Here is a 27,048-nt window from a genome sequence, read left to right on the forward strand (position 1 = left end):
ACAATAGATTTTCTGTTTTATGAAATTATGGATAGAAGAAACCTAGCTTATTAGGGAAAAGAAGAACAAGATGATAATTATGGGATTTGGTGACCCATGTAAATTAGGTTCACAAATATTTGGATTTTTACCTTTCGATTGTATTCAACTTTACATAGGTTGTATTTTTAGTAGTGCCAAGTTATACAACTTTGAAAGTACAATCTATTGCTTTTAGAAACCTGGCTAAATTGGGGCCTATCCCATTTAATTTGGGCCTACTACTACGGGACAAAAAAGATTATTAAGAAATGAAAGTACCAATTTACCCTCTATCAAATATTAATACTACAAATGTATTCCCATTAAATCCTAATAATAAAAATAAAAACTAAAATCAAAATAAAAAAACTAAAAACTAAAATCAAAATCAAAATCAGATTCATCTTCATCTCCATCCGATTCTTCTTCTCTTCTTCTCCCCTAATACAAATCATCTTCGAGTGTCATGGAAGCAGATGAAATGGAACGAATCAAGTACTTTTCTAGCAACCCAATCCCCTAAATTAGGTTTTAGAAACATGCAATAACTCAAAATTAGTTTTTTTTTGAAATCAAAGTGTTCTGGGCTTATTAGAAACGGTTTACGTCAATGTACTTATGAACCGATTTTATTTGGAAACAGATTTTGTTCATGCCCACAAAGACCGATTTTACTGAATGTGTATTATGGTTGGAGAAAATTGGACCAGAATCGGTCTACGTTAATGTCCACATAGCCCGATTCTGGTATGGAAGAGATAACCATTTTTTCTATATATTTATTTGGTTAGAATCGGATTACATGAATGTCCACATAACCCGATTGTACAATCTTTGATTTCTTAACTGCTATGCCCACAATCGGATTATTTAAGTGTCCACATAAACCGATTGTCGTTGATGTTCCCCAAAATCGGTAGATATGGTATACCTACATAAACCGAGTCTGGGTTGATGTGATGAACATCAACCTATTCATTAACAATGTTTGAATTTTTGCAAAAATCTTGAAATTTTTATCTATAGAGCATGAAATTTTGAATTGAACACAATGAGGTCATTCCCACATCCGACGAAGAAGTTATGAGCAAAAAAGTCGAAGAAATACGCAGATTAACAATCGGTTTATGTGAGCATGAACATCCACCAATTCTAGACGAGTTTTTTCAAAAAAAATAATTCATGTTTTGATGAAGAATCAAGATCAGTTAATTTCTAGTTTAATTTGATTAAACATCAATTAATCACCCGATTAACACTAATTAATCAGGGATAAATTAGTCATTATGTAAAATAGTTGGATAAGGGGTCACCCTTTTTTACTTTTTAGTGACATTTTTTTGTCCTGTAGTAGCAGACCCAAATTAAATGGGATATGCCCCAATTTAGCCAGATTTAGAAATGAATACATATTAATGTTTTTTTTTGTTATGTTTTCCGGAAGTCAGGTCTTACAACTCTTTTTTCTGTTTGTTTTCCCCTTTGATTAATACAATTATTCTATAAAATCTCGTTAAAATGATAATATTTCCTTCATTTCAGAAGAGAGGGATTTAATAAGTAAATTTTGAAAGAGATTTTGTTTGATCCTACGGGTTTCGGCTCCTTTATGGATGAATATATAGACTGCGCTTACATGCATGAATGTGCTTTTGAATTAGGATAGATGAATGTGCTATTGAATTATGGTAGATGGATGCATATTCACTGATGAGATGGTTTAAATCAAAAACGAGCAGTTCGGGCTTGATTTGTTTATCTTGTTAAATGCACAAATAAGCATGATTTAGACTTCCAAACTAAGTTCAAATAACAACCCACAGTACACATAATAATACACTAGAACACTTTAAGTCTTTAACACCCCATATGATAGAGAATCAAGATCCACAAATGTTCTTTTAGTCGAAAGTTAAGTAGGGTCATTATGAATATTAAGTTAAGCAATCTGATTATCAATCTCAGTGGAAATTTGTTAGTTTGTATATGATCAAAGCCATTTCTTTAGAGATATAGAAAAACTAGAAAACCTATTTTGTACTGTAAAGAAACCACAATCTTTTACGGTTCGATGTATATGTATCTTCGCTGGAGTTGGATCTCTTAAATGTACGGATCTTGTAAGTGGTGCGCGATTCATTTCGTAGGAGTTAAAAATGCTCATTTTCAACAAAAGAAAAACATTTTCTATAGAAGTTTAGCAAGTCTGTTATCCACGATGCTGATGAAAATGACAATCAATGATTTGATCGATTTTGGAACGGATCCCCTGTACAAGTTGGGAGTTCTTAAATTTTCACTTAAAAAGAATAATTGGTACTAAAACAAAAGTGAACTAATGATTAAGGATTTGATTTGTTAAATGGGATTACACATTTGCTAACTTTTATCAGTACAATAATTAGTAGTTGGCGTGATCACATGGATTAAGTAAGGGGAGCTTGATTCTTTTTTTTAGTTAAAATTTTTGATGGAGACTTCCAAATTGTTAAATAACTATATGGGGATTGAATATTAAAGGGTTTTGTGGCTAAGCCCTTGGTGGTTGATTACTTGCCATGATTCTGTAGCACATGACATTATATGATGAACTCAATAATTACTATTAGAATTGGAAGGAATCATCACTGACAACCATTAATGATTAATTGTATGCTTAATTTTATACGTTTAGTTAGGATTTGAGATTCCATTTAGACTAAAAAAATTATACTTTGATTCCCTAAACACCATGCACTCGTGACGGCCGGGTTCAAGTGGTGATGAACAATCAAGATTTAAATTTCTAGTGTAAAGTTTTTTTTCGTCGTCTTCATCCTCGATATATACAAATAATCTTTGCTCGTATAGGATGCACATCAGTCGATCGCCTCGATTTTCGGCTAAAACTGTCAATCAAACCAGATTAACACCCACCTAACCGACTTGGACTTGGTTCGGTTTTGGACCATGGGGTCGTTTTGGAATGGTTTTTACCCGGTTTTGCACCAGTGACGTTTCCTAATACTACTGCATCACATGAATCTTTCTAGCTCTGTAACTAAGATTACATGTTTATGTTAGAGCATTGCCTAGTTGAACCTACTAACGTTGATGTCTCAAATTAGTTATCAAGTTTAGATAACAAAACGTATTCTTGATTTAGTCTCCTAAAAGTCGGTTCCAGACTAGATTATGTTTAAGAAGTAGAATATAGAATCAATGCTATCATTTAAGAATGGAAATTGAAGACTACACGAAGACATCGTGGAACTTCATTAAAGGTTAGTAGTAAACACTTGATTCTCTTGTTTACTCTACCTCCCTATCTATCGAAACAAGTGCTCACTCTATGGGAAAATTCCCGTGACATGTAAATATACGCTTATGTATGCGCTCGAGGATATGTGATCCCAGGACTTTTGTGAGAATGAATTTTTTATTTGGAAAGGTCCTCATGTTGTAATGAATGAGAATACGAATTCAACGAGCCATAATGAAGAGGTTATGAGTGATTTATTAAAGCAACACTTATTATGTGTTGCTAAGGCAGTTCGTGAACTTCTGGCAATAGTTCGTGAAGTAAAACGGGAAATACGTGTGTGACTACTAATTTTCCCATAGTCTACGTAATGTATACAACTCAGAGGATCAAACACTAAGTAGTATAGATGCCTCTGTTGAACTGATTATGCTGAGTAATAAAAGATACTCAAGATCATGATAATAGCAAAGAACATCAATATGAAGTAAATGCTACTAAGTTATCATGAGACACAAGAGATTATGTGGTTCGACTTTTGTCTACGTCCACGGGGTAATGAGTGATTTATTTGTATTAAGTTGTGGTGGTTACAAAGATCTTAAATGCTTCCCAAAGTAATAGAGAGAACTCAAGTTGAAGTAAATACTTAAGTTCTAAACATTAAAGAGGTATAAGCTTAAGACTAGATCTTCTTCTCCTGGGTATTGAATGCCTTTGTTTGGTGAAGCTTGGTATTTATAGTCCCTTCTGCTCAATATATATCTTTGCTGTCTTTGGGTCCATCGTCTTCTGATATACCTTCTGTACAAATGGTACCTTCATTCACCGCTTGCTCTCTCCATTCGGACTCTGCCACCTCTGCCACCTCAGCTGCCCACGTTCCTTCGGGAACTACCCATCCTCAGTACAGATTGTACCTTTGTTCACCGCTAGTCTTCGCCAGTCATATCCTACCATCTCATCTCTCTCCACGTGCTTTGGTTAGGCGTGTAGATAAGAGATTTGTGCATTAAATGCTAATTGGATATTCCATCTACTTCTGTCCCTTCGCCAGCTGCTTCTCTCTTGACTAGGTTCTACTTTTCCATCTTTGTCGTCGAGGTATCCCTCTTTGGGATGGGATAAAGTAGATCTGCGAAGGCGTCTTCTGCTACTCATATTCCTCTATGTAGCGAGGGCTACACATTTATCCTGCACGCGACCACTGAAACCGTGATACTGCTCCGCAGAATATTGATATTCACAGTTTTCCCCTTTTCTTTCATATTCTACTGTTTGGTATGATTGGAAGAAAAAACTTCCATAATGTCGCAATTTTTGCACGTACCATTTGGGTGCTCCCCAAATGTCCTTTCATGTAATAACTTCCCCTTGAATTTCGGGACATCCAAATTTTTGGATTCTCTAGCCGCCTATAAGAAGAGAATAAAAGAAAGAATTTTATTAACTTTCTCCCCTCTTCACGAACTGTCGCTCTCTATCCCTTTCTCAAATATTTTCTCGTCTCATTTTCTTCTAACTGTTGGCTTTTCATCGACTCCCAAAAGCTTTTGTTCCTTCTTCATCGACAGGTTAGAATGTGTTGCTCTCCGGCTTTACTGCAACCCTTCTTATTCCCCATGCTTTGCTCTGTTTTTCCTTTCTATGATTGTTGAAGTCGTTTAATCTTGCATGTGAGAATTTTGATTCCTCTCTGCCTCTTCATGTTGTATGAGAACTTGGGTTTGTTTCCATTTTGTGATTTCACCATGATCATGCCATGACCTTTTATCGTCTGCAATTTCGATCATGATGTTTAATAACCCTTCGTTTCGCTTTGTGGAAGAATTAAATTGTTTCCTTTGGTTGGTTTAGATAAACCCATGCCCAAAGTATATTTGTTTTTGCCCCAAATTCGATTTTGAGCAAACTGCAATTTGTGTCCGCCATTGTTGAAGGACTGTGTTTTCTGTTGGTATTAGGTATTATGAGACTCCCGAAGATGCCTGTGCGTAGAGACGTGAAGCCTAGATCTTCTACTGAGCCACCTCCGCGTATGGATCATCCTGATGCTATGTCTTCTCCACCTCCTGAGGATACTGAGATGCCTGCGGAAGCTGAGATGGTTGTAGTATCTGAGGTGGCTGTGGATGCTGAGGTAGAAGAGGTTGTTGTTGAAGATCTTCCTCCTCCCCCACCTCATTATGAGCTCCAGAGGCTGCAGTTGCGTGACAAAGATATCTACGCCCATTTGTCTTTGGCTGAGATATCCAAGTCTTTCCGCCTGCATAAGTTTGACATATCTTTGTTAATGACCCTTATGTTCTTACTGATCTGATCCGGAGCTTCCCTTATGATGAGAATAACTTGTTGATCAGTGTTGGTCAGTTGGACGCAGGTATGCTCCTGCCTTTGTTTAGTAGAAATGATCCCTTCTACTATGATGTTTTGTCCACTAGGGATGACCGGTGAACAAAACTCAGGTTCGAGGGGTCATGCAATACACTGGTAAGTATTGGTCTGCCCTTCGAGAGTGGTGGTACCGTAGCAAGGGTAAGACTACTCTGAAGTCTTATGACCCCTTTGCTGCTGGGAGGTCTAAGCAGGAGGATTATACCCCTACCAACTTCAATGCTACTTATGATGATGCTATGCAGAAAAGTAATATTCCTCCTTGGAGTGTTGGTTCGCGCCGTATCCATGTTACTGTTAAGCAGATTAGGGAAGGAAATAGCCTTCGTTTGTTGGAGGAGATTGACAAGACTGGGTTGACTTTCATCCCCTATTCTTCTAAGCTCTTCTTGCCAAAGCCTGATCACATTCGTCTGGACCATGATGATCGTTGAGCGCGTACTCCTCTTCGTGTTGTGGGTCCCTGGGCTTATGGTTTTACTACCACAGATCCTAGCGTCCCTCGTACAGCTTCATCTCTGCCTGTTAAGTAAGATGATATCAACCTTGGGTGTTCAACCCTGTTGTTTCTCACGAGGTGAGCTTCGTTTGTTGCGGACGCTTTATTTTTCATTTTCGTCTTGCGGCCTTTGTTAAGTATTTTCGATACTTTTTTTTGTATCCTGCCCCTGCTTCTTCTGCTGGGACTGCTCCGGGCTATGCTGGTAACTCTGTAGCTACCAGAACAAGGAAAAGGAGTGCTTCGATTGAAGCAACTAATCCAACACCTGTGGAGGTAAGGATTATAATAATCTTACCTTAGTGTTCGTAGATTCCTTAGTATTTTGCCCCTGATCCTTAGCATGTGCATGTGTTCTTCTACAGTATGCCAAGAAGAAAGGCAAGTTGAAGGCTGTGATCGATGTTGAAGAATCCGATGAGGATCCTAAGGCTGTTGGGGAAGAGCCGGATGACGAGGACATGGAGGATGTTGAGGACACTTCCCTTAGTCCCCATTTAGATGATATTGAGGAAGATTTTTCCAAAGATAGCCCTAGTCATATCCGTGCCGGTTCTGTGGAAGGTGATAACCTTCATGCTGATGGCGGTTCTCCATTGATTAGCCAAGTTAGTACCCAAGTTGCAACTCCCGCTCCGCTGCCGAAGGTACCTGCGTTTTCTGCTCCTAGTGCTTTGCAGCCTGTTGCTTTGGCTACTACTAGTGTCGTGGTGATATCCTCCAAGAGTCTTCCATCTTCTCCTATCACTTCTCTCCATTCGAGTGGTTCGTTTGCGAAGGACGGAGCTCCAGTTGTGAGGGTTAGTAGCTCGGATTCTCAACTGAAGAAGAAGGTTGTGATTTCACTTGCCAGCTTTTCCTTCAATGCTACGCCCACTTCATTGGTAAGTTCTCAGTCTGTTTCTACTGCCCTTGTTAACAAAGTTGCTGGTCCCCCACCTTCGTCACTAGATTGGACTGTACTGGGTAATCTTCCTTCTGCTGGTGACATGGACTTAGGTGGTGCTCCTAGTCAAGCTTTTTCTTCGGTTCCCATCTCGTCCACCATGCCGTCTCTTCATCTTGGTGAGGGTTCAGTACTTGTGCCCCATGCTCTCTCTCTCAAGCGACTGGTGGGGTTTCAACTGATCTTGAGAAGGGTAAGTTACCTGAGATCTTGAGTCTTGGGAGCTTCGATGATGCTATCCTTGAATTTCGGGATTCTAAGGGTCCTTTTGCTGTTGAGGTTGATCGTCATCAGCTAACTGATTCTTTGGGGATTTCTTCGAGGCTGGATACTTTGACTGCTCGGTATCAAATGGCCAAGGACCTATTCTTTGATCCAGACTGCCTTCGCTCTAGTCAGAGTTTTGGTGAAGTCCGCAGGGGTAGTTTCCAAGAGATGGAAGCTTTCATGGACACCTTAGCTGATTTCGTTCCTCGCCTTTCCTTGTTCTCGGTAAGAAACTTTATTTTTACTTCTACATACCTTTAGCTAGAACTTTTGCTTGTTCTTATGCTCCGTTGTTTGCAGCTTTGCAAACAAATCGATGTTGGATGTACTTTGTTCAAAATCTATAGAGCTAAGTGCTGAGTAGGTTATGCCTTTGTTGGCGCGCAACATCCTTCTCTTAGTGATGTTGCTTTTGTCGCCAGGGTATCTTTGTTGGAGAACGATCTGAGGAAGGCTCAGAGGTCCTTAGAAGCATGTTTACTAGCTCTTGAGAAAACCAACAACGCTGTGAAGGTTGCTGAGGAGGGACGCAAGGCTGATGATTCTGCTTTGGCTGTTGAATCCTCCAGAGTCATAGGTTCGTTCCTTCTCCTCTTTAACTTTGTTTTTGTTTTTGTCTGGTAGCCTAGTCATGAGAGAACCTACGCCTGCCAGCTGGTAGATCTGGTGAACTTAGACATCTTCGGGAGCAGGTATCCAAGTTAACCTCTGATGTTTGGTATTACCAGAAGAAGTCTGATAGGTTGATGAACGTGATTATTCATAACTGTTAGAGCATTGCTCGGTCGAACTCGCAAGCGTTGCTATCTCAAGCTTGTTTGTCAAATTTAGTTGTCAAAACTATATGTCTTGATTTCTAGTCTACTTATAGCTAAAGTCTCGGACTAGGATAGTTACGTGTAGTTGAGCTCCAGACTCCACCGCGATCATCATATGAAGACGAAGAACTACTCAAGGAACCAGTGGAACTTCATCGACTAAAAGGTGTATGGAGACTTGAACTTATCTATCACTCAAAAGTCTATCTACTCTATCTCCTACTCTTGATACAAAAGTCCTATAAGTATATAGATTTCAATTATACACATTTGTTATTTCGAGTCGAGTTTAACTCGCCTATCTATTTCTCGAAATATGTGTTGGTAAGCTTTCGCTTTAGCCAAGTTCATCTTTACTCGTGACGAAAGTCATGTTGACATTTCAATATCTTGAAAATCGCTTTGATGAAAAATCGTTTGTGAATAACAACTATATAACATCCTCTAAGAATGTTTCAGTGATTGAAGTGTAGAGTTGATATTATGTAACCATCTTTGGATATAAGCATATATAGTGTGTTCGCACATTAGTGTATAAATCCATGAACCGGGAACCAAGTGTATGCATATGTGTGTGTACGAAATTGGTGAAGGAGACGGGTTAAGTATGCGTACCCGTACGCATACTGGCCGAAGTTCACCTCCATGAATATCTGTTGAGTTTGGGAATTGAAAAACTCTTAACCAGTCACCTTAAGTATGCATACCCGTATGCATACTGACGGAAGTTTTCTACCCGAGAATTTCTGCTGAGGTTGGAAACCAAAACCAACTCAAATCCGGTTGCTTAGGTACGCATACTTAAGTTGGTTACTTTATCAAATTGGTCAGTTCATGAACTTAAACATTTAAATTATAAGGAATGCAATCTTTGCAAACCGTGGCTATAATGTTCATGAATCGATTCAAGTGAATCAAACCGATTTTGTTTCAATTGTGTCTTCCAAAAGATCTAAGCAATTAAACAACTCTTTAACTAGTTCTTTTGAAGTCATTAAAACTAGTTGTGGTGAAGATGAATATGGTTGATATGAAAGTGCTCATATGGCTAACCATTTGGTTAACTGTTATGAACCAACTAAGTGTACACGTTTAGGTACAGTTACTCAAACCTAAATGAAATACATTTCATTTGTGTATGACAAGCTAAGATTCGATCTAACAGTTGAAAGATATTAGCTTGAATCTAATCAGGTTTTCATCTAACGGTGGACATTGAATGCTTTGTTACTAAGCTAACATTTATTGCAAATCCTGATTTAAAAACTATATAAAGGAGAACTCTAGCAACTGGGAAACCTAATCCCCACACCTCCTGTGTGATACTAGTTGTGTTAGCTAGAGTCGATTCTCCTTTAACCTTAGGTTTCTTCTCGAGACCCTATAGGTTAACGACTTAAATAATTCATTGGGATTGTGAAGCCAGACCGGACTACTTTTCTTGTAGTTGTGTCTGATCTTGTTGTATCTATCGTACGAGTACAATCATAAGATTGGATTGAGATTGATATCTCCGATAGGAAAGATAGAAAAGAAGTCACAAACATCTTCGTCTCATCGTTTGTGATTCCGCAATATCTTGTTTTGCTAGTCGATTAAGATTATTGTGAGGTAATCGGTAATTCTAGGTTGTTCTTCAGGAATATAAGTCCGGGTTATCGATTGGTTCCTGTTCACCTTGATTTATCAAAAGACGGAACAAAACTCGTAGGTATTTCTGTGGGAGACATATTTATCTATTATCGTAAACTTTTCTGTGTGATATAGATTTGTTTATTAAAGTCTCCAACTTTGGGTCGTAGCAACTCTTAATTGTGGGTGAGATCAGCTAAGGGAATCAAGTGCATAGTATCCTGCTGGGATCAGAGACGTAAGGAGCGCAACTGTACCTTGTATCAGTGTGAGATTGATTGGGGTTCAACTACAGTCCAGACCGAAGTTAGTTTGTAGTAGGCTAGTGTCTGTAGCGGCTTAATAAAATGTGTATTCAATCTGGACTAGGTCCCGGGATTTTTCTGCATGTGCGGTTTCCTCGTTAACAAAACTTCTAGTGTCTATGTTATTTCTTTTCCGCATTATATTTTGTTATATAATAGAAATATCACAGGTTGTGCGTTGTATCGATCAATTGTGAAATCCAACCTTTGGTTGTTGATTGAAATTGATTGATCCTTGGATATTGGTCTTTGGTATCATCCAAGTTATTTCTCTTGTATTCAATTAGACTCGCAGATTTCTGTTTGCTTGAGTAAGGATTGAATCGAGAAATTGAGATATTAACTCTTTGATATATATTTCTTAAGATTGAGTCTAACTGTCTAGTTGATTCTCTTGAAATTATATTGGATTTAGTCCATACATATTGCTAATGAAAATATTGGGTGCGGTTGTTAGACCCCCGTATTTTCAATAACGAGGCCCAAATCTCCCTTGAGTCTGCCCATAACTCAGACCTTATGAAGAAGATGGCTTCGCTCCGTAAAGAATGTGAAGAAACCCTCAAGTGGAATTAGGGTCTCATTTTAAAGCAAAAGGAAGAAACGTCTCTCAGCCCAAGAGATTATCCGTAAAAAGTATCATGCAGATTTCGAAGATGCCTGCGCTTCCTTAGCTAAGGTAACAGCAGAACACAATATATTGTCTTCCGAGGTTTGTTCTCTTAAGAACAAACTTAGTGAGGTTTCTTCGAAGACCTCCTCCATGTCCCATGCATCTATGGTCAAGAGATTGGAAGAGTTGGAGAATGTTTACCAAGTCTTGTCTTCTGAAAATGCCTCGCTCCGGATAGATGTTGAAGATCTCCGGACCGAATGTGATACTCTAGTAGAGAATCTTAATGTTGCTGAGGAAGAACTTGCCGAAGCCCAGCATAGTTTACAAGATTCCCTTAGCCATGCCGGAGGTAGCTTAGGACCTTCTTATTCCCGTAGCCTCCTTCATCCCCCCAATTTGTCTTTGTTTGTTACTCATCCTTTGTTTATCCGCGGGTCTCCAGGAGCAGCTTGTAGGCTTGAATGCTAAGTTCAACCATCTTGAGAGCCAAGTATCTTCATTGTTGATAGCTCGTCAGTTTGATGCTGCTGTAAAGTTTAAGGCTGAGTCACTTCATCAGGCTAATGACCATCTCAGTGCCCATATGATGGAGCTTCGTCGAAAATCAGCCTCTGACTTGGAGGTTCAGTCCTCCCAAATGAAGGTGCAGTTCGAGCGCTCGGCTATTGATTATATCAATAATTCCTTTGCTGAAGCTGATATCCAAGCCGACGGAGTTGTTTTTCCTCGTCTTCCTTATCCTTGATTTGTTTTGAACATTGTTTAAGTAAAACTCCTCTTTGTTGTTTATGTCCTCAGCTGAGATACCTTCTTTAGCTGAGATGTCTCCTTTCTTCGAAACAATGCTTTACAGTGGTTTTGAACCTTTGTTATCTGTCATGCAACTTTGTTAGATTATTATTTCACCTATGTTATTGCACAAATATCTTATTTTTTGACGGAATGTGTCTAATTGGTTGCACAATCGAGTCATCACAAGGTGCTAAGGTATGTTTAACCTTTGGTGGAACATTCATCGTCCTACCAGGGTATCCTTTGGACAGAAGGTACCATGGTGGCGAAGGTTCCTACGTGGGTAATAATTTTCCTGTAACCCTACGTGTTCAGCGCGATGACTTCTTTACTTCGACAAAGTATCTCTATGGGGTATATCTTTTTTTTCTTCTTATGCCTCATGGAAGGAGCCTTCGCCCCGAGGATCCGAGATTGACATATGTGCAGTTATGCCTTGCCTCATCGTCACTCCTGACGGAGGGTGTCAGTTCTAACCCAATTGTATCAATCAAAGCTATTTTTTTAGCAAAAGTTTCTTTCATTGATTAGTAAGGTCTATAATACCTTTGTTCAGGGATAGAACATGGTGGGATATTGTCCGTTCCTTTCTTCTCCTGAGTAATCAAAATTTTCTTACGGGTAGTACTTTCTTAGGTACATTGCATTCCAGGGGTGCTGTAGCACTTCTCATTTTAAGGTTCTAAGGTAGTAAGACCCTTTCCCAGCGATGTCGTGTATAATGTAGGGCTCGTCCCATGTTGGGGATAGCTTGCCCCGCTCCTTCTTTCTTTATTATGGTAGTATCTGACGTAGCACATACTCCTCAACCACAAATTTCCGAGGGATGACCCTTTTGTTGTATTCCCAAGCTAGCATCCGTTGATAGTTTATCATCTTTTGCAGGACTACCTCCCTTATTTCTTCTAGATCATCCAGCTTTTCTAACATCAGATCTGTTGTTAGATTTTTTTCCCAAGCCTCTGTTTTTATTGTTGGAAGTATTACCTCTGTTAGGATGACTGCTTCGGCTCCGTAGGTCAACAAGAATGGAGTTTCCCCCGTAGCTGACCTTCTTGTAGTTCGATAAGCCCATAGGACGTTGTGTAGTTGTTCACACCACCTCTTTTTATATACGTCGAGCTTTTTCTTTAAGTTCATTGTTATGGTTTTGTTGGTTGCCTCCGCTTGTCCATTGCTCTTAGGATATATTGGAGTTGACTTGTTCTTCTGAATGTTGAAGGTATCGAACAACATGTCGATGTTCTTTCCTTGCAGCTGTTTTCCATTGTTTGAGACTATGGCGGCTGGTATTCCGAACCTGCATATGATTTGCTCAAACAAGAATTTGAAAACATCTGTGTCTCTAATTCTATCCAAAGGTTTTTCCTCCACCCACTTGGTGAAGTAATCCGTAGCCACGATAAGATATTTTCTTTTTGATGTTCCCTCTATCAGAGGCCCGACGATATCAACCCCCCATTTGACAAATGGCCAAGGGTTGATAACCAAGTTAAGCTCTGTTGCTGATGCTTTGATTTCCTTGGAGAAACGTTGGCATCTTTCATACCGCTTAGCCACGTTCTTTGAATCCTCGTCCATGCTTAGCCAGTAGTATCCTTGCATTTTTGGTTTAACCGCCAAGGACCTTCTTCCGCTATGGTTGTAAGCGTCTCCGCTGTGTATATCATGGAGTATTCTTCTTCCTTCAGTTCGTGAGAGGCACCGTATCAGAGGTCCGATAAATGACCTTCTATGCAGTATTCCATCACGGAGGCTATACATTGATGCTTTTGACTCAAGTTTCCGAGCTTCTTTAACGTCAGCCGGTAGTATACCTTTGTCAAGGTACTAGTGGATTGGGATTCTCCAATCATCTTCTGCTTCGTTTCCGTTGCCCTCATCTGGCATGGATTGATCTTCGTCAGACTCCTTTGCTTCTTCCTCTGATTCTTTCATTTCTTCTCTCATTTATTCTTTGTTTGCTTCTCTTATGGCCCGAGTTTGAACGTCCAAAGCCTCCTCAACGCATGAGATGGGTCCTTCTATTGAAGGTTCGTATATTCTTTCAATTTGTACTGCGGTGGTATTTCTGTCCCTCGGAATTGAGGATCTAAATGTTAAGGCATCTGCGTGTCTGTTGTCTTTTCGGCACACATGTTTGAATGTGATGTTGTTGATTTTAGACGCATACTCCTGAGTTAGCTTTAGGTATGAAGATAGTACCGGATCCAAAGTTTGGTATTTGAGTTCGATTTGTCTAATGATCAACTTGGAGTCACTAGTAAACCGGACATATGATAAGCCCAGCTCATGTGCTAAGCGTAGACCATGTATAACTGTCTCGTATTCTGTGATGTTATTGGTATATTATTCGAATTCTAACCTGAATGTGTAGATGAGTCGATCTCCAGTAGGGGTTGTTATCACAATCCCAATGCCTGCGCCTTCTCCGTTAGAGGAGCCATCTACGAAGATTTCTCACCTTCGTGAATTCTGAGGTTCCAACAAGTTCTCCGGATCTTGCTTGTCTTCCTCCATTCCTGGAATGTCGTCTATTTCCGCTTCGTCACTGAGAGGTAAATCTGCCAGAAAGTCTGCCAAGATTTGTGATTTCTCAGCTTTCCTTGTTTTGAAAATTATTTGGAATTGTCTGATCATGGCATTCCATTTTTTCACTCTTCCAATTTTCTCCGTGTTGTCGAGAATTTGACCTATTTGAGCCTTTGTGAAGACTCGGATGGTATGTGCGTCAAAATATATCCTTAGTTTTTGTGTTGCCATTACTAAGGCATATATGAGTTGCTCCACCTTGGTGTAGTTACGCTCCGCTGGACTAAGTGTTTTGCTGATGTAAAAGATGGGTTTTTCTCTTTGCCCTTGGTCTCGTACCGATACTGCGCTTACAGCGTAGCTTGTTGCTGCTAAGTAGAGAGTGAGTATCTCACCTGGATCTGGTTTTTGTAAAATAGGTACCGAGGCCAGGTACTCCTTGATTTTTTGGAAAGCTTGCTCGTATTCCGTGGTCCACATGAACCTGCTTCCTTTCCTCAGTGTATCGAAAAATACTTTGAATTTGTCCGATGATCTTGCTATGAATCTTCCCATGGAGGCTAAGATTCAATTTACTTTTTGTACTCCTTTCAACGTTCTTGGAGAGGGCATCTCCATTATTTCTCTGACCCTTTCGGGGTCTACTTTTATTCCTCGCTTAGTTACCAAGTACCCTAGGAATTTTCCTGAGGTAACTCCGAACGTACATTTCTCCGGATTTACTTTCATGTGAAAGTTTCTCATAGCTTCGAATATCTCCCTTAGGTATGATAGGTGATTTTTCGCCTCTTTGCTTTTGACAAGCATGTCGTCCACGTAGACTTCTAGTATCTTCATATCCATGGCTTGAAGATTTTGTCTACCAATCGCTGGTATGTTGCCTCCGCGTTCTTTAGTCCAAAATGCATCCTTGTATAGCAATACAAGCCTCGTGGGGTAAAGAACGCAGTATGATCCTGGTATTCTTCTGCAAGGGGGATTTGGTTGTAACCGGAGTAACCATCCATGAAGGACAACCTCTGGTGACCTTCGATTTCATTGACCAGTTGGTCAATATTGGGTAGCGGGTAGCTATCCTTGGGGCATGCTTTGTTGAGATTTCTAAAGTCGATGCAGATACGCACGCCTCCCTTTCTTCTTAGGTACAATCATCATGTTAGATATCCACGTGGGATACTTGACTTCTCTTATGAATCCTGCTGCTAGGAGTTTTTGCAACTCCTTCTCCACTGCTTCCTAGTAGATATCTGCCACCTTGCGGATACGTTGCTTGAATGGTGACATTTCTGGTTTGAGCCGAAGGTGGTGGGAGACCAAATTCGAGTCAATTCCTGGCATGTCTTCCATTGACCATGCAAAGACATCTCCGTAGTCCCTTAGTAACCTTTGCATTTGCATCTCCTCGTCATTTTCTAGTAAAGTTCCGATGTTGATCATCTTTGGCTCAGTCTCCGTTTCGATGTTGATTTTCTTTGTTGGTTCCAACGGTGAAAAGGTTGGTTTCTGAGGTTGTAAAGGAGTGCATTTCTGTAATTGTTATTTAGCAGAAGTGTCCGCTACCGGAGTGGCGGAGGTGTTTGGTTCTTGAACTGAGGGGGCTTCGGGGACTTTGAAGCCTCCCTCTTTTACTTCGTTGGCATTCGTCATTTGTATTTTCCTTTCGTGTTGCTGTGATGCGGCTCTTTCTTCGTTGAGCCTGACCTCCGCTAGATTGCATAGCCTTGCATCTTGTTGATCTCCTTTGATTTCCATTTCACCCATAGGTATTGGGAATCGAAGGTACTGGTGATAAGTCGAAGTCGTCCCTCTTAAGCGATGGACCCATAGTCGTCCCATAATGACATTGTAGGGCGAAGGTGTATCCACGACGCAGAACCTTGTGTTGGTCACTAAGAGCCCTGCTCGTACCTGCAAGACAATTTCTCCTTTTAGTCTCGAGACTGCTTCGTTGAAACCATATATTGTGCAAGTGGATGAGTCCATTTGCTCAGCTGTTAAACCCATACGTAAGTAGGGTTCGTAGAACAACACATTTAATGAGCTGCCCCCATGAATGAGGACCTTCGTAACATTTCATCCGTATATTGGAAGGGTGATCACAAGCGGATCGTTGTGCATCTCGACTTCCTGGTTTACGTCTATTATTGAGAATGTTAATGGCGTAGGCATCCATTCTTCCCAAGTACTAGTTGGTGGTCCACTTAGCTTGAATACCTCGTGGATTTCTAGCTTTCTTCTGTTTCGAGCTAACTCGAGGATGTCTTCGAGTAACTCCTCTAGACCGTCGGTTGAGAATGTGATCATGTTAATGTATTTGTTGTCCTGTGGTAACTCCACCATTTTATTAGGGGCTACCTCAGTATCAGCAGGTTGTATCTGCACATACTCCATGAATTTTCCTTCGTCTATGAATCTCTGAATTGTGTTCCTCAGGTGGTAGCATGTGTCAGGTATATGCCCATAGTACTGGTGGTATGCACAGTACTCCTTAGCATCCTTTGTTTTATCCTGCTGCTTTCCCCTAGTGTTAGGGTAGGGAAAGCCCGGCTTCGATCCCTCCTTGCTTAGAATGTGAGAAAAAGTTGTGTTCAGCTATGTATAGACTTTATCTGCAAAGTACTCTCTTCCTTTTCCTCTGCCTTTGCCATCTCCATATTTTGATCTTTTGTCCCGGGAGCTAGTTATGCCCTTAGTTTCATTTTGTCGCTTAGGTATCTCCGGAATTGGTTCCAGAGAGTTTGTTCGTTGCGGAGCCGTTGTTGCTTTTGTTTGCGCCCTGGGGTTGTCCTTCTGAATTTCCTCAAGCCTGATGTAACGATGTTGGATGACCCGAATCTCCCCTTCGGAATCCAGGGCTCGGTTGTGCAGCTCCACGAAGATAGCTGAGGTTCTATCAAGTCCCTACTTATAGCAATTAATGCCAATTTCAGGATTGACTTTCCTGATTGCTTGACACGTCTTTTTCCATTTGTCCGTTTACTGCATTAATGTTTCCCAGGGTCCAATAGATAAGCAAATAGCCTATCTAACCCTGCCTTCATAGATTTGTTATACATGTACGTTTCCAAGAATACCGTAGACAACTGATCGAAAGAGTCAATTGAGTGTGCTGTTAAGTTGTCGTACCACGTCAATGCTGATCCCGTCAAGCTTGCGGGGAATTACCTACAAAGTACCACCTCATCTCTTTCCCAATGGGAAAGGACACGAGTATAGTACCGTAGGTGGGCTGCGGGATCTGAGGTACCATTGTAAGCCTGAAACGTAGGTACCGGGCATTTCGCAGGGATGGGTTCCCTCAAAATGAGAAATGACAACGGGGATGTTGTCGCTTCTTGGAGTACTTCTTCTAGCCTTGCTCCTACACGACCAATTTTCAATCATTTTATTTCTTTCCGCATTTTCTCCATTTGTTTCATGACCATGTTCACATTGTGGGCATCCCTAGAAAATGTCTCGTCATAATAAGACTGAGAGGGTTTGTAAGTTGGATCCACCTCATCTGGATCATGTCGTGTTCTCCTGGATCCCCCTGGTGGGTTGGCTTTTGGTGGGTTGATATCTCCCCCTTGTCTTCCTGAGATAACTCCATGCTCACCCTTTTTCAAATGAGGGTGAGTTTTGGAACCTTATATCTTCACTTCCAGCATGTATTTCAGGTTCTGTTTTCCTGAGCCATTTCGTGCATTGTATCCTCGTGCTCCTTGTTACGTAGTAGCAAAGCTGCTACCTGCGCTACTGTTTGTTCTTCATTGTGGATTTCACCACCCTGAGGAGTGTTATCAGCTGGATTCTCAGAGTCATCAACGCCTTCTTCTATTGCCAGAGCATCGGGATCTAGCTGGATTGGAGTTAGGTTTCCCAACCCTCGTCCCGTGGGAGCTAAGGTTCTGGGTAACCCTTCGTTTGCCACAGGTGGCGCTTCGTAACGTTTGGACGTTCCGGTAACGGCATGCCATAGAGTGGTTGTACTCCCGATGTTTGCCTCATCCCCTCAGTAGGAGTAGGTGGTTTGTTAGCATTCGTTCTTCTTGTTATTACGCTTTGTCCGTCATCTGCTTCATTCCTTTGATTTGTTCGAGACGGGTTTTGAGATCTGCTTCTTGTAACAGCAGGTCGTGAACTTGTTGGTACATCACTTGGTTTCTGCATGCCTTAGGATTTTGCTACCCTGTGGTCACAGAAAAAAATGAAAGTTTTTGCTACTTGGGTGCCCTCGTCAAAAGTAGCAATTAATGCACTGACACAGAAGACGGCTAAGCAGCTTTTTCAGAAAAAGTACTAGAATGACGACTGAAAAAATGGGTATTTAATTTCTTATGACACCCTTGGAAAAAACAACCTCAAATGTGTGTCAGATCTTCCAAGAAAAAGAGGTTATTAAATTCTTTTATAAGATCTTTTCTCCTTAAATTCTCACTGAGATTCCCTAGTGCTCAGAGGTACTCAGATCCAAAGGATACTCTGTCGGAAAAAGTTGTTTTAGTACAAAACAAAAGTTTTTACGTTTTGCGAATATGTTTTTGCAGAAAACCTTGTAGATCTGTAAGGTTGTAAGTCTTTAGAAGCTATGAACTCAAATAACTTAGTAAATAACGGATGAACGGATCACTAAAAAGTGAGATCCACCCTTGTAATTCTCAGATCTCTTCGTCAATGAATATATGTAAGTTAAAACATATAGGAACGTAAAAACTGAAGCTCTTGAGAAAAACCTTCTTGCGCAAACTTTGAATACTAATTTTCCCATAGTCTACTTAATGTATACAACTCAGGGAATCAGATACTAAGTAGTATAGATGCCTCTGTTGAACTGATTATGCTGAGTAATAAAAGATACTCAAGATCACGATAGTAACAAAGAACACCAATATGAAGTAAATTCTACTAAGTTATCATGAGAGACAAGAGATTATGTGGTTCGACTTTTGTCTACGTCCACTGGTTAATGAGTGATTTGTTTATATTAAGTTGTGGTGGTTACAAAGATCTCAAATGCTTCCCAAAGTAATAAAGAGAACTCAAGTTGAAGTAAATACTTAAGTTTTAAACATTAAAGAGGTATAAGTTTAAGACTAGATCTTCTTCTCCTGGGTATTGAATGCCTTTGTTTGTTGGTGAAGCTTGGTATTTATAGTCCCTTCTGCTCCAGATATATCTTTGATGTCTTTGGTTCCATCGTATTCTGATATACCTTTTTTACAAATGGTACCTTCGTTCACCTCTTGCTCTCTCCAGTCGGACTCTGCCACCTCAGCTGAACCATGTTCCTTCGGGAACTACCCAGCCTCAGTCAGATTGTACCTTTGTTCACCGCTAGTCTTCGCTAGTCAGATCCTGCCATATCATCTCTCTCCACGTGCTTTGGTTAGGCGTGTAGATAAGAGATTTGTGCATTAAATGTTGATTGGATAGGTCATCTACTTTTGTCCCTTCGACAGCTGCCTCTCTCTAGACTAAGTTTTATTTTTCCATCTTAGCCGTCGAGGTATCCCTCTTTGGGATGGGATAAAGTAGATCTGCGAAGGCGTCTTCTGCTACTCAGATTCCTCTATGTAGCGAGGGCTACAAAGTTATCCTGCACGCGACCACTGAAACCGTGACACGTGCTCCGTAGAATATTGATATTCAAAACGTGACTAAAGGGCTTTTTTAGTCAATACTTGGTGTTTACTTTCCTAGACTAGGTAGCTTTGTTTCCAAGCAACCTAGCCATGATCATTCAGTATAAATAGAGGTTTCATGTAATGACACAAACTATCCCTTGGAAAATTGTGTATGTGTTGTTCTTCACGAACAAGAGTGAGATTCCAAAATACTTTACTTAGGGATCGTAAAGCATAGGGAAGTTATCTTCTTTGATAGTTACGGAACTTGTTTCCAGGTGTTTTTCATAAATCCTAGATTTGATAGATAAAGATATCTCCAGATTATTTTTAGGTGATCTTGTGAGGAAGAATCAATTAGGTCACGGAACGGTAAACTCTAATTGTTGAGGAGTATCTTTTAATGAGAATTAAACTTCTGCTAGAATATTTTCAAGAGCATCTTTTAAACAGAACTGACTTTCTGTTAGAATAATTACAAGAGCAATTCCTAAAGAGAATCGGTGTTTTGATAGGATTTTTACAGGTGCACCAATACAACTGAAGCAGGTATTACATCTAGTCAGAAATCTGGTAGTAGGTAATTGGTGTAACAACTTAATTCAATGTGTGTTCAATCTGGACTAGGTCCCGGATTTTTTTTACAAGATTGTAGTTTTCTTTATTAACAAAAATCTTTGGTTTCTGTGTTATTTCTTTTCCGCATTATATTGTTTTATCTTTATAATTGAAATATCACAGGTTGTACGTATTTAAACCTAGATAGTATTAACTCAACTGTAAAGAACCTAGAAGACTCGTTCTTGTTGAATTCATATCTTGAAACATAGATTATAAGACTTGTTTTTGTTGGAATTCGGTTCGTGAACAACTCGGGTATATACTAGGTTTACCTTGTTAAAACAATCTTAAATACAGTATCGTAACAAAACGTACATATTGTAGAAGGATTGTCCATATGGGTTCCCGAACGAAAAAGTTGGTGGTTTACTAGTTGCCCTCTCCTTTTCAACTTACATTAAGCATTAATATAATAATATAATACTACCAATTTGTATATGAAATACTAGTCTTTGTTTCTTTTTTATAGAGTTAAAAAAGAAACAGAAACAACTTAGAGACCGAAGAAACCATCCTGAATCCAGACAAGAGGATCATGGAGAGGTCTCTCACATCTGGCCATATAAGAAGGTCTACATGGTTTTTGGATTTTAAATCCTTACACAAAATAGTATTAAAAGTTTTAAAAATATTCAAAAGAGTATCCATAAGTCTATTAATTTTCCGGTTTGTAGTTCTTCTGCTTTTTGCATTGATCTCCTGATTTTGGAATTGTTTCCCAGAAGGTTGAAATTTTTACAATTCAGTTGGGAAGCTCATTCCAAAGTTTGAATGGCCGCTATGCTGTCTCTTTACTCTTTGCTATGAGCTCTGATAGTGTTAGTTCTCTATCAGATGGTTCTCCCTGTAACATCATATATAATAGATCCAATTCCAGTAAGTTCAGTGGTTCTATCATAGCGGGTGCTAAAAGCGAAGGTATTCCAGTCAGTATTCAAAATTTTCCTAGAAGGATTGTTCTACTCCAGGAATTCTGTTGGAAAGACTGAGAGATTCTAGTGATAGACTGCAAATGGTCCTGAATTTGTTTCCCACTAAGTAAAGGATTTGAGGTAATTTCTTTGAAAATCCAATCACATCCGCCTTTCCAGATGAACCAGGTAATGGTGGCACATAGTTCAGGCCAATTGCTTAAGGGGGTACTAGAGGGAGTAAAAGAAAACCAAGTCTTACACCAATTGGAACAACTTTGAGCACAGTTAGTAGTATTTTCTAGATGTAGGTTGCAGCTAGCCCAAACAGCTCTAGTGAAGGGACAGTTCAGAAAAACATGTTCAACAGTTTCTATAGCATTATTGCATAGAGTACAAGTTGGGTCTATACGGTGTATGAATTTTGCCAGATGGCCGATGAAAGGGAGAATATCCGTATGAAGTTTCCAAGTAAAAACTTGGATCCTAGGAAGAACATTTAGTTTCTAGATTTTTGAAACAGTTTTGAGAAAAGGTTGTAGATTTTTGAAGCAGTTTTGTCAAAAACTTGCACAAAATATTTTGAAAAAAAATACTTAAAAATACTCTTCTCTCCTCTTGCCATATTTGTAGGGGGGAGACTAGTACGAAGAGAAGATCTCGAACTCCGTAAAATCCGAATAACAAAAGAGGAAATCGGAATACCAAAAGCGGAAAAGAAAAGAAGAAGAAAAAAACACTATACACAGTGGGGGCTTAATGAGGATCCCAAATGAGTAAATTAGTCCACCCACATGAAGATTGTTGCCCCCACTTCTGATGTGCAATGTTTCTTTTTTTGTACACTTGCTTTGAGAAACTCTTTGGTTTCATTCCTTTCAAACTATATGAGTTGTTGCGGGAGAATGAATCGCCAGTTAATTTTTTTTCTTCTTTTTTGAAAGCTACTGAGGTCCATTGTTGTGAAAGACGGAATATGTTGGCCTGATCCCAACTAATCTGGTTTTTGGAAGAAGAATATTCTAAGTCTTTTCAGCAAGCTTGTAAATTTGTAACGCAGAAAGTGAAACTGATGTTCGACGCTTTCCAATGACTTGAAGTAAAGCCCACATAAAAGAGAGCAGTGTATGCCATTTTAATCATATAGTCACAAGTGCCGAGTTTGATTAGCAACTTAGCATGCTTTGCCACAAAACAAGACTTCTCTCTTAATCCCTTAATGAGACTTCTCTTTCTCTCTCAATCAGAAGTTTTCCTCTATCAATCATCAGTAACATTCCTCAACCGACTTTTTATTTGATTAAGAATCCATAAAATAACATCAAGTTCAGAAGATAAAGAAGCGAAGAAGATGCTTAACATGCTTTGCACTGTTACGAAGTTAAGCATGCTATAACTACTATTGATATGTCTATTCATGAGATTAACGTCTCACCCATGGTCAAATTCTTAATGCAGATATCCAAAATTCATAACTCGACTCGTGCCTGACCTAAGGGTTATCACATAATAAAAAAAAAGGCACCTACTAAATCGATTGCCTGTCATGTGTGAAGTGACAGAGCACAAGAGGGCGCTTTCTTGAAAGAGCTTGGGGAGTGGACAAGGAGGTGCCTATAGAGAAGTGGTTGTTGTCCAGACAATTGGACGGAGGGATACACATGGTATAGTTTTGGGCTAAACCAGAATCGAAACCAAGGTAATGGTTTCTAAGCTTCTGAAACCGTACCAAATCATGTTCAAAACTGAAAATAAACAAGTAACTCTAGCATAAATATGGTGCAAAGCATATACATTCCACAAAGAATATAACCAATTAAAATTGTAAGTTTGTAATAATCAAATTCTCAGACTGAAACTGCCGAAAAGGAAATTCAAACTCTAGTCAAATTGAATAGGAAATCTGGAATAATCAATGTTCTGCCAAACACAACAAGTCTTACGATGAAGAAAATCATGTCGATGGGTGCTTCTTCTTCTTCAAATTCAATTACTGGAACGTACTTAACAGAGGAAATTTAGTTTCAGATATTTCTTCATCTTTCTCTTGATTCAATCTTCAATTCAGGTGTGTATCCAAGGTATGGTTTTCAGTTAGTATCAAGATAGTACAGTATGATGACTATCTATGCAAAAGCTAATATTGAGGAACAATGTTTTGATCTAATGGTACATTTTCACCTAATCATTCTCCGGGACACTATATTCTTATATACCCATATCTGGATTCTAAACAAATAAGCAACTCATGGGCATAAGAACGAAGCCAAATAGTTTCCAGGATCAAGTTTGCACTCGCAAGACGAATTAAAGAAGGATTTCACCTATAATATAGTCCGAACTCTGAATTCAAACCAGTAGGTCACTCTAATCTAATTAATCTTTTACCTACATGGTTGAATGTAACAACAATTGCATCTATATTTTTAGTGCTGCATTTCCTACTGATCATTCTCTAAGGCAGTAAAACTCTAAACAATATAAGCTACTTATGTATACTAGAACGTTTCAAGTAATTTGCAAGACCAAAATTTTCACCTAACAGTTTTCTCTGAACTCAAATGAATAGGCTTCTCCTATCCGTCTTACCCTGAATGTTTGATCATAAAATCTAACTTATCTTTTACAGACCTCTAACTATCCAATTTTTATCATCGAAAAACATATCAAAACTCCAAATTGAACTCAACTCGTAACAAAAACTAAAAAACCCAACGATTAAATGTGAAATCTACATACCGTTTTGGGTCATGCCCAGAATTTTCTTCAAACTAGGAAACATTAGAGAAGGAGAAGATGATAAACTAACAGAAGGGTTTTCTACTTGTTTTTTCAAGTGTTCTTCCAGCATGTCTTTAACAGACCTTGAAGATAAAGGATGAAATGATAAACTCCATTCAGAAACAAACCCTTTCACTAAACCCATCTTCTCTGTTTCATCCATATCTCTCCATTTCTGTTCCACTTCTTCTGGTTTCTGACTTAGGTACTGACAAAACTCTCCAAATAAAAGCTCCTTGCTTTTATTCATGGCTTCTTTTCTCTGTATTGCAGGGATCTTTATTCTTGCAATCTCTGTTGCTAAATCGATTGCAATCTCTGCATCACTGATTTTTTTCTTGCTGCAAGAAACTTGGAATGTGCTTCTTCTGTTCATAGGGTTTGGTGGTGGTAAGAGGGATAGTTCGGTTTGGATATTTGAGGGTTTTCTATTGAATTTGGGGGAAATTAGTGAAATCCTTAACGCCATTTTGGATTTTAAATTTAGGGTTTCAGGAAATTTTATGAAAGATTATGGTTTCCCTTGATGAGAATGTCGAAGAGACGGGAAGAAAGTAAAAAAGATAGGGAGTTTCTGATTTTCAATCCGCGTCGGAAATTGTAGTGCCGGAACAACCTTGATAAGGATATTACACCTTGCTTAAACCTTGGTGATTTTACACTTAAATAGTAGTATTTTTCTTCCCCTTGTGGCACGGCAGCACCGGTGCAAGAAGCATCGGGCATCTTCAAGGAAGCATCATAGAGATTGAAAGAAAAATTGAAGACATACAACTGGACTGCGGAGCTAGAGAGCGGAATGGAGATTGAATCAAATTCCTGCAATCTAATAAAACTGACTAGAAATATCCATGCTGAGCAAATTGAAAGAAGGTTTCAACCAAAGGAAAGGGAGAATTATTTTGAGATAGTAATTTGGAGCACCACAAACTCTATTCAAAACTATATAGCTTTAAATTTAGCAAACTTTGATGCGGCTTGTAATATCCAAAACAATGGGAAGGATCTGAAATCAACAGTCTATTACAGCAGATCAATGGGGATCATACTGTAACCACTGGAGACGGAACTTTTATTCGTAGTATGTAATTGGTGAAGCTTCTTGGCTTCTTTTCTTATAAAAAAAAGAAAGAAATGGTTAGTCAATAGAGATGTTTTCACAGGTGCCCCTTATTTCAATGGTACTATAATTCCTATTTCTAACTCTGTATTCCCTCTTTGGTCTATATACATTCCAGGAACTTCATACGCTCCATCGACGGAGCCAAAAGTGGAGTCTTGGTCAGAGTAAGCCGTAATTTTAAGTTTTGAATGCAATGGACTGGTGTTATGATGCATGACAACTGGGTATTTTCTCATGACTGCAGTAGGTAAAAATCCGGTACCAGTCTTATACTGGACCGGTCTTCCAAGTACAGGTACAGGTCCAGGTACTCAGATGATGGTACCGGTCAGTAGCAGGTACACGTACCGGGTTCATAAGAAATCCGGACTGTACCGGCCCATGTGCATCCCTAGGAGACAGGCCAATCACCACTGTTTTTTCTGTTTTTTTCACAAAGATTCAGGCGAGCAAGATACAAAACAAAACCACAAGCAAAAGAAATTACACACTCATAATGATTGCATTCCAGTTACAAATCAAAGTTGATAACATAACTACCAAAAAAAAAATTATTACAAATAGACCAATTGAAAAGAATACATATGACTACACTATAATTTCTTTTAGAGTTCTCTTTTCTTAGCAAATGCTAGACCGAAGGGCCAATCGGCCATACAATAATTAACCATGGTGTTGATGGGCAAAGCCAGCTAATAATGCCAAGCCTCACACCATCGGTTAAAGTACCACAAATGTTGTTCACACTTTCTGCATGTACCACTTGCATTGTTTTTCTACTACTATATATTTTACAAAATAATATTTGTATTTTTTTTTCCTAAAGTCAGTTTGTTATGTGCATACAATATGTATAGTGGTACAAATAGGTGTGTCTATATATAGTCATTTGTATGCCGCCAAGTCAGTATTACATGGGATTTGACTTGGGTGCATCAAGTGAATGTCGGAAAAATTTGGTCATTTGTATGCTGGAGTATTCTTTTTTGATAAAAAATTTCACTGCACTGCTACTAAGCAGCATGAGAGTTGGTTTAGTAGATGTACCTTGCAGAGTAATCACTTGACCATTGTGAAGAAATGAAATAGAGAGTTTGGCCAAGTTAAAAGTAACATCACCTAAGGTTCTCAAACAATCAGCTCTCAAAACTAGATCACACCTTTCTAGAGGAAGTAATCTCAAGTCAACAGAAAATTGTTGATGTTGCATTGTCCACTGCAATTGTGGACAGACCCCTGTACGTGTAGTCTTAGCACCATTAGCCACTGTGACCAACATGAGAGCAATTGGTTGGACTTCACACCCCAATTGAGTGGCAAGGGAAGAATCAATGAAGCTATGAGTGCTACCAGTATCAATCAGCACAGTTATATCTCTCTTCTTGATGAAACCAGGTATCCTAATTGTGTCAGGATTGAGATTCCCAATAAGAGCATGAAGAGAAAGCGCCATGCCAGATTCAACCAAATTATCTGCAAGGGTATCCTGTGTAGGTGGTAGATCCAGCTCATCTGCTTCATTATCAGCTACCATCATGAATAATTGCTAAGATTTACATCTATGGCCTGGTTCGTATTTGTCATCACAGTTGAAACAAAGTCCTTGAGATCTTCTTTTACTCATCTGCTCATAAGTCAATCTTCTGGTGGATGGTATATATGGATATTTAGGTGGTGGGTTAGAATACTGAGAAGTGGCTGTAGATGTAGAAGCACCTATATTGGAAGGAATAGTAGGTGTTCTTTGGGGAAAAAATTTACTGTAGGTGGAAGTAGTGGGTGTTTGTTTAAGAGGAATGGTTTCAAGGGTTGGGTTTGAGAGGAGAGAGTTATTTCTTGTAATCTAGCCAAATAAAAAGCTTGAGAAAGTGTTGTAGGTTTGTGCATCTGCACAGAGCTTTTCAAAACCTCTTTCAACCCACTAATAAAACTCAACACAAAGT

At 39.3% G+C, this 27,048-nt stretch overlaps 1 protein-coding gene across 1 annotated transcript; it reads right to left on the reverse strand.

The window, feature by feature from the left end:
- Nucleotides 1–23,932: 23,932 nt before the first annotated feature.
- On the reverse strand, nt 23,933–24,451 carry LOC113332935. Its single transcript, XM_026579431.1, has one exon. The coding sequence runs from the start codon at nt 24,449–24,451 to the stop codon at nt 23,933–23,935; it is 519 nt and encodes a 172-aa protein (XP_026435216.1).
- Nucleotides 24,452–27,048: the final 2,597 nt, after the last annotated feature.

The sequence above is a fragment of the Papaver somniferum genome, unplaced genomic scaffold (genome assembly GCF_003573695.1).
Source record: "Papaver somniferum cultivar HN1 unplaced genomic scaffold, ASM357369v1 unplaced-scaffold_132, whole genome shotgun sequence".
Lineage (NCBI taxonomy): Eukaryota > Viridiplantae > Streptophyta > Magnoliopsida > Ranunculales > Papaveraceae > Papaver > Papaver somniferum.

Bases quoted from the DNA above. Each gene is read 5' to 3' on its own strand.
- LOC113332935 (XM_026579431.1), bottom strand. From the start codon at position 24,451: ATGGCGTTAAGGATTTCACTAATTTCCCCCAAATTCAATAGAAAACCC.